The sequence below is a fragment of the Myzus persicae genome, unplaced genomic scaffold (genome assembly GCF_001856785.1).
Source record: "Myzus persicae strain clone G006 unplaced genomic scaffold, MPER_G0061.0, whole genome shotgun sequence".
NCBI lineage: Eukaryota > Metazoa > Arthropoda > Insecta > Hemiptera > Aphididae > Myzus > Myzus persicae.
The window spans coordinates 13,956-29,716 of NW_019104038.1; the positions used below are offsets into that span (position 1 = coordinate 13,956).

Genomic DNA, 15,761 nt, shown 5'->3' on the forward strand with positions numbered 1-15,761 from the left:
TTTACAAGTTTAAAGTGGCTTCTATACACTATGTCATTACTTCTATTGGGTTGGTGTGTGCTTATAAAACAATTAATAGAAACAGTACTGCCTTTAACATTTCAAACATTGTTCAGCAAATAATTATAACAAAACTATTGAATTTTCATCATAATTATCCAATAGATGAGAATGTTGTTGGAAATGTTTTTTTTCAAAATTTCAACCAAGCAGTTCTGTAAAATTGAACTGAGTACTTGAAAAAAAACAACTGATGTTTATCAATTTTAATTATCTAAATTTTATTTAAGTGTTAATAATTATTAAAAAAATCACTACACATTAAATTAAACTATTGAGATCTTTTCTATTTATGACAAAGAATTTATCATGCAATAATAACAAATATGTAGATATTGACAATGTAGCTGTATGACTTATGGGTAAATACATATTATATTTCGAGATAGGGTTTTACAATTACATGTGTAAATGAGAGTATGTCATTGAGTTTAGTTTATCATATTATTTAAAAATGTAATACATTATTATAAAAATTGTATATTTTAAATATATTTATCATATTATACCATTTATACCTATTAATATTAATAATTTTCTCAGACAAAATATTTCATGGCAATAGGACCATCAAATTGGATCAAATAGTAACTTTAATAACAATCTAACCATTCTTAACAATCTAAATGTTCTCTGCTAAACATTCATCAACAATTTATTTTTGTTAACAAAATATAAATTATAAGTTCATACTTCATAGCTTATCTTGGTTTCCGTCATAAATTATATCATGTCAAAGTATCACCAAAATTCTTTTTTTAAAATAGTTTTAAAAAGTACAAATTGTAGAGCTTGAGTAAATATAAAAACACTTTTTTCAATGTACTCATAAAATGCAACTGTCAAAATTTTTTCAGCGATATCCATTTGGATTTTGTGTATATATAAAAGTATAAAAAGATATTTAATTAATTTTGTTTAATTGCATTGGACTATTTTTAATTGATAGTTTGGAGAATTTTATAGATTATAGATTGCATTTTATGTGAAATTAGGTACAGTTAGAAAACTGATGTTATGTGATCAACGTATTTGGTTTTATCATTAATTATAATTTTTACAATTTTAAAATAGAATCATATAAAGCATAATATCAATTGACTTGATCAATATTAAATTTAAAATTTATAAAAACACATAGAGCAAAATGGAGCTTAACACGTTCAATAAATCTAAATCTACAGTGTTGTGACAAAACACAATATCCCAAGAAACGAGAAGATATGAACTTCAGCATCATCGGTGGTGATAAAATAATTTCTTTACACTCGATATATAATTTTAAAAAAGTCACAAATTACTTTATTTGTTATAACTTATAATTATTATAGTTATATATAATATAATATATAAAAAAAAACATAATCATAATGTTTGGAAATTAATGTACAATAAAAAGATAAATGTTGTTGAAGACTTAGGCAGCAAAAATAATAATAATAATAATCATAATCACTGTACCATGTAACATAACTTTGTGATATGAAGAAAAAAATGTAAACATATTACAATATATCATTATGTATTTATTATATAGATATATAAATTAAGCACCATTTACGATACTATTGCAACAAAGACAATATCAGAACTGCAATATTATGTTTGTAATACCATTAAAAATAAACATAATATAGTATAAAGGTATATAAACACTTATGATTATTCATATTAACACAAAAAAAAAAAAAAATAATAAAAATACAGTCTTTTTAGTAACATATTATTCGTAGAAAGAAAAATTAATAAATTAACGCAAAACACAGGTGTGGAGGAAGACGCTGTGCGCCATGTTTGCCTCCTTTGGACGACTGTGGTGACACTAACAAAAAAAAAAACAATTAGACCGAGGCTTTACTATGGGACTTTGCTACAATGTTTCAATGAAAGGTTGTTTAAATGGACCCACTGATCAATAAGCCAACATTATTGTTGCTAAAAAAAAACTGACAATATAATAAAATTTTGCACAAAAATATTGGAATAGATATCTTGGATATATGCCATTTAGAACTGTATAGACATAATATTTTATTTAATTAAATAATATAGTTAAGTATTAAAATATTTAATTTCATGGCTAAATTGAAACCCATTATAGAAATAAACAGATGTACTCTATTTTAGCGATGAACATAATGATAATATTATGACAACTTCCATTAAAAACAACAAGCTCAATCGGGGGAGCTGAAATAAATACAATTACGGTTATGCGCTTTCGATGCAACCTGCTCGATTGTGTGAGAACGCATAGCATGACCCCAGGGCCTCGGCCGCCAAAGAAATACGGTTTAATTTTTCCAATATTGACTACAACGGTATTACTACAATATATTACTATAAACCGATCGAATTAAAACCGATCTCTAACAATATTACACAATTCGGTTGCACAAAATAATAAAATAAATAATATATGAGTAGGTATAGTACACGAAGCGACAAAACGGCTCTACAGACGGAAACGACTAACAACGACTAACGATATCGCGTCGGGCCGAATATGCGACGAAAACGAAAAAGCGAATGAGAAAAACGAATGGAATGAGTACGGGGCAACGGTACTCATCGTTACGAGACGACGGTGGTGAGTTGCGTCTTCTCGGACCTCGGGGGCGGCGGAGGAGGCGGTCTTTTGTTGATCTTGTTGGTGGGCCGGAGATGCTGGGCCGTCAGCTGTTGCGGCGGCGGTGGTGGCGGTGGTGATGAACATGCGGCCGAGCCCGGAGCGGGCTGCTGCTTGGGGTACACATTTTCGTACAGGTTGTTGGGCCCGTAGTGTTCGGCCACCCAGTTGCTGACGTTGGCCTCGCGGCTGTACGCGTTGTTGTTGCCGGCTGCACCACCGTCGGCGAACTGCACCTGAAGCCCGTGCGCCGGGTCCCGGAACCCGAGCACTTCATGCGGGGTGGCCTTCGTGTCGAGCTTGCACTTTTGCGCCACTTGCCACTTCTTGCAGACGACCCGGTGCAAGTCGGCCAGGAATGCTGTGCTGGGCGGCGAAAGAAGCTTGGGTGGTGGGGGTGGCACTGCGTTTATCAGTTCGTCTTCGTCTTCATGGTCGACATCGGCATCGTGGTCGACCAGCAGTTCAGGGGGCGGAGGCGGCAACGATTCCAGACTGGGCGTCCGGCGGTGCTGCATGTGATGGTGGTACTGTTGTTGGTGGTGGTACTGTTGGTACTGCATTTGCTGGTGGTGCTGGTACGGCTGCTGGTGGTGGTCGGCAAACTTAACCGACTTGACGGGTTTTTGTTGATTAGCGGCCGCAGTGGCAGCGGCGAACGCCGTTGCCGCCGACGTTTCCGTCACGGAACAGGTGAGCTGACGCGTGGTGGCCGTCAGCGGCAGTTTGGGCGGCTTTCGCTTGATGGTGCCACAAGGCGGGTAGTCGGACTCAAACGCCACGTCACAACCGGACGACGAACCTCCGGAGTCCGACGACAGTCCGCTCTCGGTGTCGTCCAGCATCATGGCGGCAGCGGTGACGGCGACATCGTCGTCGAGTCCCACGGACCCACGTCCCACCGTCCCTCGTCCCATTATCGAACCATTGCGGCGCAGGGACGTCCCGGACGACGACGACGGCGCCGGCGACATGGACGAAGTTTGCGACGGGTCACCACCATCCCCACCGGCCAGAGCCGACTCGTAGTTGTCGAGCAGCTGTTGTCCGTACTTGACGATCCGTATGGCCGACATCCACTTTTGCAGCGTCCGCTCGTCCTCGGCACACACGTACTTTATGTACTTGGTGGACTTGGGCTGCTGCAGACACGGGTGTTTGATGGCGAAACAGTGTTCGGTCGGTGCTTTGTACTTCTTCCGCCAGCCAACGCCGTAGTACACCTGGTTAACGTCGAACGTGGCCAGGCAAACGAGGTCCTTCGGCGATCGCGACGCCTTGTCCTTGTAATAGTACAACCCCGAAGCCCTTAACACGCTGTGGTATTTCTTCCAACCCTTCCTCGTATCCGTTTTGATGTACAGCGGTCCCTCGACGCTCGGAAGTCCGCCGTTGCAAAAGTATTCCTGTAAAACAAAACGGTGAGGTTCAGTACAATTTAAGGTCAGGTTAAATTATTTGTGTAGTGGTATGCCTGGTTACTGATAAATGTATATACAGGTATAGCTTAAGGCTGCGATCTTACGGGCGAAAATACCATAATTAGATGCTTAAATATAATCGAAAACAACGTTCTGCAACACGAGTTGTGGCTCGTATCAGATCACAGCCTATAGATTAGGCGGGTCAGGGTAATCGATTGGTCTTATCGTTAATTTATTACAAATCGCTTAAAATAATTAAATATTTTTTTTTGTTTTTCAACTGTTATCACCCGTGGTAAATTTATTATAATGTAAATGATTATTTCTTTTCTTCCATCCGAAGCAGTTGTAACCAAACAATAATAATGATTGTTTCTAGAATATTATGGTTAGGTTTTAAATAATGTGCAGTATTTCGTGTACTTACTTGTGCAAAGTTACTAGTCGCGTGGCTAAGCGACTGATTGCTGGTATTGAACAAGGACGGATTTTCGAATATTAACGTCCTCTCGGGCCGCTCGACGAACAATAAACGGTTCTTGGAATCTCTGGTCCACAGCATTAGATTATCTACCAGCAACTCGTGTTCTTCGTAAACGCGTTCTAAAAAAAATAAAATAAAAACGAATAGAAAAAAGAAAAAAAACGGAAATCTAACACGTGTTGCAAAAGTATGGATTTAGTTTTTTTTCGTCAACATACCCATATGAAGGTCGGGCAGATGTTCGACGAGCCCCCAGCGCGGTCCGAGATTAATGTGATGTTTGTCGGCTAACAATCGCATCACATAACTACAACGCATACCCTCGTCGACCAGTAACGATTTCGCTCCACCGTCGTCGTTGAACACTTTGATGAATAGTTTCTTCACACTGGCCTCCTTCATTTTTTGTAGGGCCAGACGGATTTTCTCCGCTTTAGACGACTCCTGCGAACACAACACGAATAACAATCATTATTAAAACGATTCCGTCGACGCGGCACAAAGCGAAGCGTAATAATAATAATATATATTGTAGTAATAATAATCGATAATATCGACTATAATACTACCGTAATACACAGTCGGATGACAGTTTACGATAATATGTGATATGCTTGATAGGCATTAATATCGGTAACGACAGTAAAAAAAAATAAAAAGATTAACTGCGTACAATTATAATTATAATAATAATAATATTACATACTTTGTTTCCCGCAGAGTGATTGGTAGTGCCGCTCGAAGCTGAACTCTCGCTGCTCGACAACAACGATACGCAATCGGAAAACGCGGAATCATTGTCCGGACTATCTGTCCTCACTAGAAAATTACAATTTATTTATAACGCTTTGATTCATATATAATGTATATATATATATAACATGTGCAATGTGTATTGTGTAGACCTACGCGGTGCCGTGAAGATTGGAAGGAATATTATGTTAAAGGAAAAATAAAAAGGGAAAAGTGAAATCGGACCGACATGAGATTTACACGTACTAGGGATTCCCCGATTTTAACTATATAACATTTATCAGATTTGGGTAAAGTCCAAAGAATTGGGCTTACCACTCAGTTTTAAACGTATATGCAGACCGAATGTCACGAACCTTCTTTGATTCATTACCATTTGAACCACGGCCAAAAACGACACCATGATTGTGGACCGGAGTATAGTATAGAATAGTGGTGGCGTAACAACCGTATTGGCCAGGTGCCTCTTTTCTGATATTGACCCTTCCCAGACGACGTATTATTATTATTATTATTATTATTATTATTATTGGAACGGTAACGGTATTATGAGTTATAATAATAATGGGCAATATGGGCTCATACCTACATGGCAGTATATATAGACATTATAGGTATACATTATACCGAGAGACGGGGAAAAAAAAATTTGTAAAGAAAAGATTTTTGTGATTTGCCGCACAATTGGAAAACCCGAAATGTCTACCGGCGTATTATAATAACAACGATAAGGGGTTGTTGTCGTTGTTGTCTGCGTATGAATAAGTCGCGGTGAAACACAATAACAGAATATATTCAAATCATGTATGACGGTGTTTACCTGTTCCCGTTTGATTTGAATTTGACAGCATCCTGTTTATTGAATTGTAATCTGTGATAAACAATTGAATGTCATTATTATTGTCATCTATATTTTCATAATGCATTACATTAACGCGAAAACCTGAGAGCGATTTACGTACCTATTTTTTCCGAATCCAATAGACTGTTCGTGCTCTGGTATTGGGATTCTAACGCGCACAACTCACCCAACACGGCGTCTAAGTCTACGTCTTGAGTATCTGAAACGCGAAAAATCAAATGAAAATCATTATTAAACACTGTTTTGTATATTTTCATACAGCGACCCGCATCCGACGGTATCGCGTTTAACTTTTTTTGTCGGCTCACCTTCTAAATTCGCCATCGAGAATCTATAAGAATCCATCCGCTGACCAGCAATGTCCGTGGCGTTGGGCGCTTTCAAAATGACATTGTCGACTGGCTTGGACGGGCTCTTGTCCAAACTCTACAAAACAAAAACAGACGAAAATGTTGTTATTACGATAATAGAAAAAAAAACCCATCAGTCGAACGTAATCGAACAAATATTCTAAATACAGGTAGGTATGCGTGTGCAGCGCGGTACGTCTTCGATTTGTGCGCTCACTCGAGCAACCTGCATGTGAGTGCGAAGGGGTGGCTACAACCCTCAGACTTTTTCAGTTTTCATATTATAAATAATATATTATTACTATATGTCTAGTCCGTGTTCGTGCGACGTCAAAACTTCTTTACAAACGCGACTGCTCCCCCTCACGGCCGAAGAACGAATCCACCCCCAGGTTCGTATTATATTCTACGAAAATCCTACCTACAAACGCACACTGCAGCACACACGGTTGAAATACGACGTTTTTCAATTATTTTTCCGATACGATGTTTATTATTATTATTCGCTGCTGTTTCTCGTGCACGCAAAATCTCGTCGACGTTTGCAGGTTTTAAAATATTATAATCTATCGTCACTACGTAACACGATAATATATTATACACTTATAACCATGCGCACACACGTTCCGATATTATTATTATTATTATTATTTCGACGCCAAGCGCCCCAAGTTTTACATTTTTATGACGACGACGAGGCGGTGGCGTTTATACTGTGAATGACGATAGTTAAAAAATCATAGTAATTCTCGAACACATAATATATCATAACACGCAGTTAAAAAACTGAACCGCATACACGTCATAATAGTATATTGCTCACGCGATTTTTTGATCAATTTATCGTACTCGTCGGCGGCTTGTTGATAATAAAGACGACGACGACGACGACGACGACGAGCGAGGTGCTAAACGGACCAGCGTTTATATTATCGTATAATAAGTATCGGCTCGACGGTTGCTGAACAACTCGTTAGTTATAAAAAAAGAAAAAAAAACGTTTACTCGTTAATATAACTCAACCCCGCACACACGTAATATGCATATTATAATACGCGGTACACGGCATATAGACGCCGCCGCGGTCGTTTTAATATGAAAATAAAAAACATTATGTTTTCAATTAAAAACGAAACAATGATCCCCGCACATAACGCGCATTGTGTTAGGTCAACTGTCTCGATTATTATTATGCGTTTTTTAAGACTCGAAAGCCTATGTATAATATTTTAAACGCACCATTGTTCTTCGCGTTCCTCTGTAATAATAATATATTCCGTATTACGATGATTGTTATTATTATCATATGCGTATACGCGATGCATAGTAATAAGTAAAAAGTCTGCCCGTCCGTTAAAAAAAAAACCACCCAATATTCGACTAATTAGTTCGTGAGTATATTATACAATATTTTCAATATATTAATATCGCCATCGAAAGACCGACTGAGGATACACAATAATATAATACAATAACGACTATGTACGGGATTGCGTCGTTTTTTGATGGATTTGCGTTCACAAAGAATATGAGCACCGAAAAAGCAGTTCTCCCAGACGCACATCGAGCAGTGGCGGAGGCCGCTCAGGTAATTTTTACTGAAATTTGACAACATCTGCCAACGGCCATGGTTATTATTGACAGCCGACGCCGCTGTCGTTGTATATTTAATTTTAATGTAAATCTATTATTATAAAAATAATATTCATTTGTAAGTGTCAATCATCTAATTATAAAAATAATATTTAAATAATACTATTTTTTAAAGTCAATCTGACTGGTAATTATTTTTGAAATAAAACATTTCAATTAATTATTGGTTAGTCTTGGATTTTCCGGTGAGCTATATGGGATTTACTTTTTTTACTGCGGTGGTTGTAAAAATAGGTATATTTGTATTTATAATTGGATGCTCATCCGTCATCGACATACAACTCTCGAGACTACAGCATACAAATTCCAACCACCCTAGATATTACTTCTGCGGAAATCGTTCTTTTTCATGACCACTCCCACTTAAGCCCTCATAAAGCCACAAATCAGCCTAAATGCAATACGCACAGAATACTCCGATGGGCTCTTATTACATTAATTTTTATCCAGCTTAATTTCTACCAAGGTTGTTAATTTAGTTTAATATTATGCAATTGGTACATATATATTTCATTAAACATTCTTTTAATCGTATCAATGTTTCTAAATAATCTTATCAAAATTATCTCTCTACTCGTATATATGTGCACGAATTCCACGTTTAAATGTAGGTAAATAATAACAATATACAAGCGACGAGATTCATAAAACGTAAATTATATTATAGGTAACAGGTAGATGCTCGTCCCGCGACGCGTCGAATATAATATGATTTCATTTCATTTTCAGTCGAATACCATATTATATTAACCTACAATACGCGTTCGGCAATGAGGAACCACCAGCTACTATAAAATATAATATACGTGCTCTCGTGTCGTATAATATAGGACCACAACAGCAACAACCATAATCATAATAATAATAATAACAACAACAATGTAATTGTCACAACTATAATTATTTAAAAACAACGGAGAGCACGCAATAGGCGTGGTGCCCACCATCAAAGTGTAGGCACTATAATAGGTACACTGTATTATTATTATTATTATCACGATCATTGCTATCGAAACGAATTTAAACGAAAAGGAAAAGAGCGGTGTACGTTATGTGCTCACTTTTCTCGTATGTGCCTTGTCCGCAAAACAGTGGGTTGATATAATGATAAAAAAAAAAATAATGATAATGACAGCAACACCACTTAAAGACGGTAAGTCGATAATAATAATAATGATACGCAATATTACAGCGAGACGATTTTTACGACAAGACTCCAAGACGAAAACTGTAGATGACCGACAATACATAATATGGGCAATTTATTGGCCTCGAGCTCAAGGTACTTACGGTGGGAGCGACCGCGGTCGGAGTGGTTTCCGGGCGATTAGTTGTCTTGTGAACGTCGACGATGACCCGGCTGGTGTGAAGAGTCGTCATCGGTGGCGCAATATCGCTGCAGTTATTAATGACACGTCGTTCGTCTAGCGACGAAGGCGGAAGCGTAAAAACACGTTCGTTTGCAGGCGGCGAGAAAAAGCGTTCGTTTGCCGGCGGCAAGGGTGGTGAGAAAACGAGTTTGTTTGCGGGCGGCAAGGGCCGCGTGAAAACGTGCTCGCCGGGCAACGGCATGCGTTGACGCTGAGCGATCATCTGGGCCACGTCCCTCCGGGTGGTGGAAAAACTGGAGGCCCGACGCACGGCCACCGAATAGCACGGGGGCGGAGGTCGGAAGCTGCTTCGACGCCTGATCGGCGACGGCGGTGACGGTGGCGACCTGTGCACGCCGGAAAAGCTGACCGTCCGCTTGACGGGCGCGCGCCGGCGCACCGAACTCGCCGCGCTCGACAGCCGCGTCTTCAGTATCGGCTTGTAGCCGAACGTCAGGTTGCCGTAAATGTGATAGTCGCCTTCGTCGGAGTACGACGACGACTGGCCTCCGCCCACCGCCGTAGCAGCGGCCCTGGTTTTGTTGCCCACGGCCCCAAAGCCGTAGCTGCCATCCTCGTCGCTGTCGCTGTGCTGCTGCTGCTGGCTCCGGCCGCACGCGTACCGAGTCTTGCACGAAAACATGAAGACGGTGATGAGTCGTCCGCGGACGTCGGTCGAGAACTGATTCCGGGTCTCGAGATGGGTGGCCGGTCGTCGGATAGCGACGACCGGGTGTCCCGGGACTGGAGCAGCTGCTGCCGGGCGCTGTACGATCGGGTCCGCCAGGTGCAATCTCGAAGAGACCGCGTGCTTGTGCGTGTGTGCGCGCCCAACACATGTCCCGCCCTTGTCTCTACGTAATACAATATACCCGGCCGCGGCTCGACAGAGAGACGTCGAGATACAGATATCCAGCAGCGATTCGGAGAGAGAGAGAGCGAGAGAGCGAGAGAGCGAGAGAGCGAGAGAGAGAGAGGAGCGAGACGCGCGACCGTACATACAGGCGACCGATGATCGGCGGCAGATGTTCTCGCTGCAGCGAGTAATAATAATAATAATAATACATAATAATATTCGAAATCCGATTCTCGCCCGACACCGAAACTCGTTTACGTTCGTGTTGTTTATGTACCTACGCGTGTATACATCTATATATATATATGTACTTCTGTATATATATATGTACGTTTTAATATAAGATATATATATAACATACGTATATACACTACCATTATTGTAGTTTACGTGCGCCAGTACCTGCGGTTTTTTTCCACCGTATTTGTTATTACTTATTATCATCGTCGTCGTCGTCGTACCCGACATTATTCGCCCTCCTGGGCACGTTACACACACGCGCACGGATTTCGATAAACAACAAATCTCGAAAAGTGTGTTTTTTTATTTTTATTTTTGCGATTCGGCACCGCCATATGGCAGGCCAGACGGCGGCGGCGGCCGTGTGGCCGTCGTCGTCGGCTATATATTATTATTTTTTTTACGTTTTTTTATTTCAAACGTAGAGATAGGTACACGAGAATTAATAAGACTCGTGTACGCAGGCGCCATCGGCCGTCGCAATGTCGGACACCGCAAACGCAATGATAACGCTCGCGCAGAGGACGACTGCCACACACGATAAACCAGTCGGACTTGCACACACGCTATTGTGATTTGTGCGACCGTGTGGGCATAATAATAATAATATGTGTACAAACACTGCACGCAGCGGCGTATGATAAATATCATCATCATCATCATCATCATCTTTATTGTTATTGCAGGTATGTGCAGACTCGCGTGTCGGCGACGACTTTCCGCGATAGCGCGGCGAAAACGCAATCGTGTGGTACACAACAATCGTTATTATACGACTATATTGTAATATTACAGCATAATAATACATTGAGTGGACCCTCGGTGTGGTGACGACGGCGGCGTAAGGGAATGTCGCAGTTTACGCTGAGGCCGATACGAAAATAATTATAAGCAAGGCGCGTGCGAAAACCGGAAAACCGTGGTCATCGATAAGTGCTGTGGCAGTAGTGAGTGCCGATAACCACTCTATTTACGCACACAATGAGACACATATACAATATATCATTATAATATAATGTATCGTATAATATAATGGACACGGTCACGCGAATGAGATAAGAGGAAATACGTCAAGTTAGTTCTTCTGTGTGACGCGTGTGTTGTAGCCTTGGTTTTTCCCGATTGAACTGTTCATATGGAAAAATATTAAGTTTAGAATTTGAAATAATAATCAAAAAATTGTTCAAAACAAAAAGATACCTAAAATAATGAAAACTTATTAAGAAAATTGGAAAAAAACCCAAAATGTACTACTACTACAAATAGAAACGCCGATGAATAAAGTGGGTAATCCGTGTAGTAAAGTCTGATCTACTTTGACCAATCGAGAAAAGTGAAAAAGAACTGTTTTGAGTCTACCGCTGGATATAGAAGAGCGGCGTCCAAGTGTGATAGATAGTGGTTCTTATTTCAAACTAGAATGCTTAACAGTTGTTAGTATGCCCTTGATATCGAAAGCCAGAGCTTGGAGTTATGAACGATCAAAAATATTAATACCTAATGTCGAGAGAATAAAAGCTTGATAAGGCATAAAAAAACAAGGCATGACCCGACTAGAGAAATTCAAAGTGTTTGTCGGTACAGCAACCCAAGAATAAGAGATCCAGGCTTCTCAGCGAAGACACTCAGCACAATCAAAGATATGCTGATTCGATTGTGGTGAATTTATATACACAACGCAGTGCATGCGTCTTCAAATAGACTATAATGGTGTAAATACAACTACTATAGATTCATTTGAATCTGATTTGAATGTCACATTATTCAACAAATTCAAAACAATTTAACCGACGACAATAGTAATATAGGTACCAAATATGAGTGTATGTAGAAATTATTGATAATGACGAGGATTCCGATCAATTGAAAACCAATCAATTGAAATCATGATTTTGGTATTATGGATGTATCATACATATTTATATACGTAAATTGTACAGTGTACACCAAATATCAATAAAAGCACTTTATTTCCTGGCCATAGTTTTATTTATTTGAAAGATGACATTTTAATAAAGCGTAGATACACTGGAGATAGACAGTGGAATAAAATTTCAGCAAAACCAAAAGTTTTGTTTCTATCGAACAACAGATCACTGGGCCTTGATTTATATTTGTCAGTTGTCGATATTCCAATGAAACAAGTATTTAAATTTTATTAATATGAATTCAAAACTAACGAATAAAAATGATTTTTACAATTATTCGCTTCTAGAGACAGCTGTAGGTATGCATTTATAAAATACATTTTTAATTAATTGTTTTAATATACCAAATATTTTTACAAAATTAATAATTAAAATAATAAATGTGCTTACTGAAGGATGAGAAACATAAGAATTAAATATTTTATTGTTTACTTTTACGGTTTTGTATTTTTTAATGACGAGTAAGGGCCTTTTGATTTCGGTGGATTTTCTGAGACTACTAAACTCTAGTTATACGGTCGTAAAGTGCAACTCCGCACTCGGTTTATTTTATCGTTGTTTTGTTTACTGTATTTGGCAAATTTTTACTAATTACCCTAATGTAACAAAAACCTAAATAACATAAGGTAATGCTGCAAAAATGTAAATGATAAAATAAACTTAATTGACTACAAGTTTGTTGTTTAATACAGTAAACTCATAATTATTATACTAACAATAGTAGCTCATCAGCACTAAGCAATAAAGTTTTTAGTATAGGTTTTATACTAAAAGGTAAAGGCTAAAGGGCCGGTTTTAATAGGTTTTAAGACTCCGATTCTACATCATTATTGGTTGCTACGGACAGTTGGGATGGACGAATACGACAATTTCCATCCTTTGAAATAACTCCATAAGATATCATCATCGTAAATTGCAGTAAATAGCACTTATATATTATTAAAACCCACGACTACGAGGCTAATATTAAATTTCATCAAAAGTTATAAAGTGTTGATATTATACTATTTAAAATAGTCTTAATAACATGTTTCGTGGGACTAGCACGTCTTAAATAATGCACTTATATGACTATTTATTTTTATATCTACAAACGCATAAACTTAATTGACGTATATGTATACATATATTAAATTTCTGGGACACATAAAATGACGGCCATGGTTTTATGTCTCCGGAATGCAAAATATAGTAGTCATTGTCTCTACTCTATTCATTAGTCGATATTTCTTCAACATTATTATGCGTATCATAACTTTACAAACTATATCGTATAGTTTTAAAAAGAAAAACACTTTTTCCAGCAGTAAAAGTGTTCTAAATTTGTAACTTGCCATTGACCAACTGCCGACCTTTTCGACACGTACAATCGTATATAGACGAAGTTTCGAAAAACTGCTGCAAAGAAAATAATGCATGCGTCAGTACGTTCGTACTATAATCTTGGTTTTCTGAGTTTGAACTCTGTTTTTCGAATGTGACATAGGAAGTCACACCCTTCACGTTAAATTGTAGACATATTATGCTACACCACTATCCTCGCAGTGCGGAGGTGAGCGAAGCGAGTGAATTATACATTTTATTTCAAGTACAATATTCCGACAAACCTTATTATAATAATCGTTAAAATCGAAACCAGTTATTAGGAAACCGTTAGATACATACTTTCTACCCGTAATATATAGATAATCAGTAAATTCAATGTGTGGCAGTTAAACGGAGCTGAATTTTAATTGAATGTTTATAGAACACCACTAGACAATTTGATATGCCTTAACCTTACTTTAATGATATATTTATGAATCGCCAAGTGTGCATTGAGTGCGAGCAGTACATAACACAACGTTGCGCCACCGCCGGTATTTCATTGTCGTGTTCATAATCAAAAAGAAATAAAATTGCCGTAACATTATATACACTGCTCCAGTCTGAGAGAGCCAAGGGAGGGACGGACGTCTTAAACATATACTTATGGGTATTTCGGGGTCTTTGTAAACGACGCTGCAAATACAAATTTATGTTTTTCGAGACCAAGTTCATAATGTCACGCTGAGAACCATATAATATTATTGTACAGAGGGTGATCTCGTAACCTCGGGATGTGCCACATATGTCTATATTATATTCGGCCAAAAAACGGCGAACAATATATAACCAGTAATGCATAAAAGTATAATGTACACTATCAGCATTGTATACAATATTGTGTAGTTCGATGTTAACAAGAACAGAACAGAATTATTAACGCCAAAAAACGAAAAGGCGAGCACACATAATTCATATTATATCATGTATGTAATTCAAATACGTATTTCCTCTATATTATGCGTATTTGCGTATAAATTATTATTAATAATTTGTTTTCGTACTTAAAATTTGTGTTTTTTGTAATGTTGTAATTTTTTTTAAATTAATATTAACCCTTTTTGCATACATATGTTTGTACAAATAGGTACATCTAATGTATTTCAAGGCAAATAATTACATATTTTGATGCAATTTTGGTCATTAACATCCAAGCTTTAATTATTAGTCATATAGTATATACCTATTATAATATTATGAACGCGTATCCGAATAAAACGAAGTCGAATAATACAATATATTACTAAAATGTATATTGTAGAATAATGTAGATGCCGTTTATATTATCACGAGGTGGACGGAAATCAAATTCAGAGCCTGCAGCTCGGGTTTTGCCGAACACATTTAAGACGTCCTGCAGCATCAATTTTCTAACCATCATCATCTCGCCGACTTAATTGACCTGGGTGTTGTATTATATATTTTACACACACGACACGCGGTAAGTGAAGTATAAATCATGGTACATTATACCGTCGCAGAACACCTGGCCAGGTGCAGTCGCGCGCATACCGCTCATCATCGAGCAGCGTCGTACTTACAACACGCGCCACCTGCCCCGAAGACCCAGACACGTGCAGTGCACACGTCGGCGCGGGGCAAGGATAGGTTAGCAGCTGCTGTTGCCGTAATAAGGGCGCATGCCATCTGTTGAAGAACCGTATATACATATACTTATGGGTCTTACCTAAATATATACGTACTATATATTATAAACCTATATTCATATGACGTACGTGGCCCGCAAAGTCGTCCTTGACGACCGAAATCCCGACATCACCGTGACG

At 38.4% G+C, this 15,761-nt stretch overlaps 1 protein-coding gene across 3 annotated transcripts in view; it reads right to left on the bottom strand.

The window, feature by feature from the left end:
- Positions 1–1,565: 1,565 nt before the first annotated feature.
- The window catches only part of LOC111037883 (amyloid beta A4 precursor protein-binding family B member 1-interacting protein), a 41,230-nt gene continuing 27,034 nt past the window's right edge, over positions 1,566–15,761 (bottom strand). For 2 of the 3 annotated variants that reach the window (XM_022320727.1, XM_022320726.1), the window contains exons 3-9: positions 6,521–6,638; positions 6,313–6,411; positions 6,171–6,221; positions 5,304–5,416; positions 4,816–5,041; positions 4,541–4,716; positions 1,566–4,095 (exon numbers count right to left, since the gene is read on the bottom strand). In XM_022320727.1, coding sequence (XP_022176419.1) covers positions 2,635–4,095; positions 4,541–4,716; positions 4,816–5,041; positions 5,304–5,416; positions 6,171–6,221; positions 6,313–6,411; positions 6,521–6,638 — 2,244 coding nt within the window. In that variant the 3' untranslated portion in view covers positions 1,566–2,634. Of the gene's footprint in view, positions 4,096–4,540; positions 4,717–4,815; positions 5,042–5,303; positions 5,417–6,170; positions 6,222–6,312; positions 6,412–6,520; positions 6,639–9,505; positions 10,229–15,761 lie in introns of those variants that run through there. The other variant, XM_022320725.1, reaches the window with a different exon arrangement.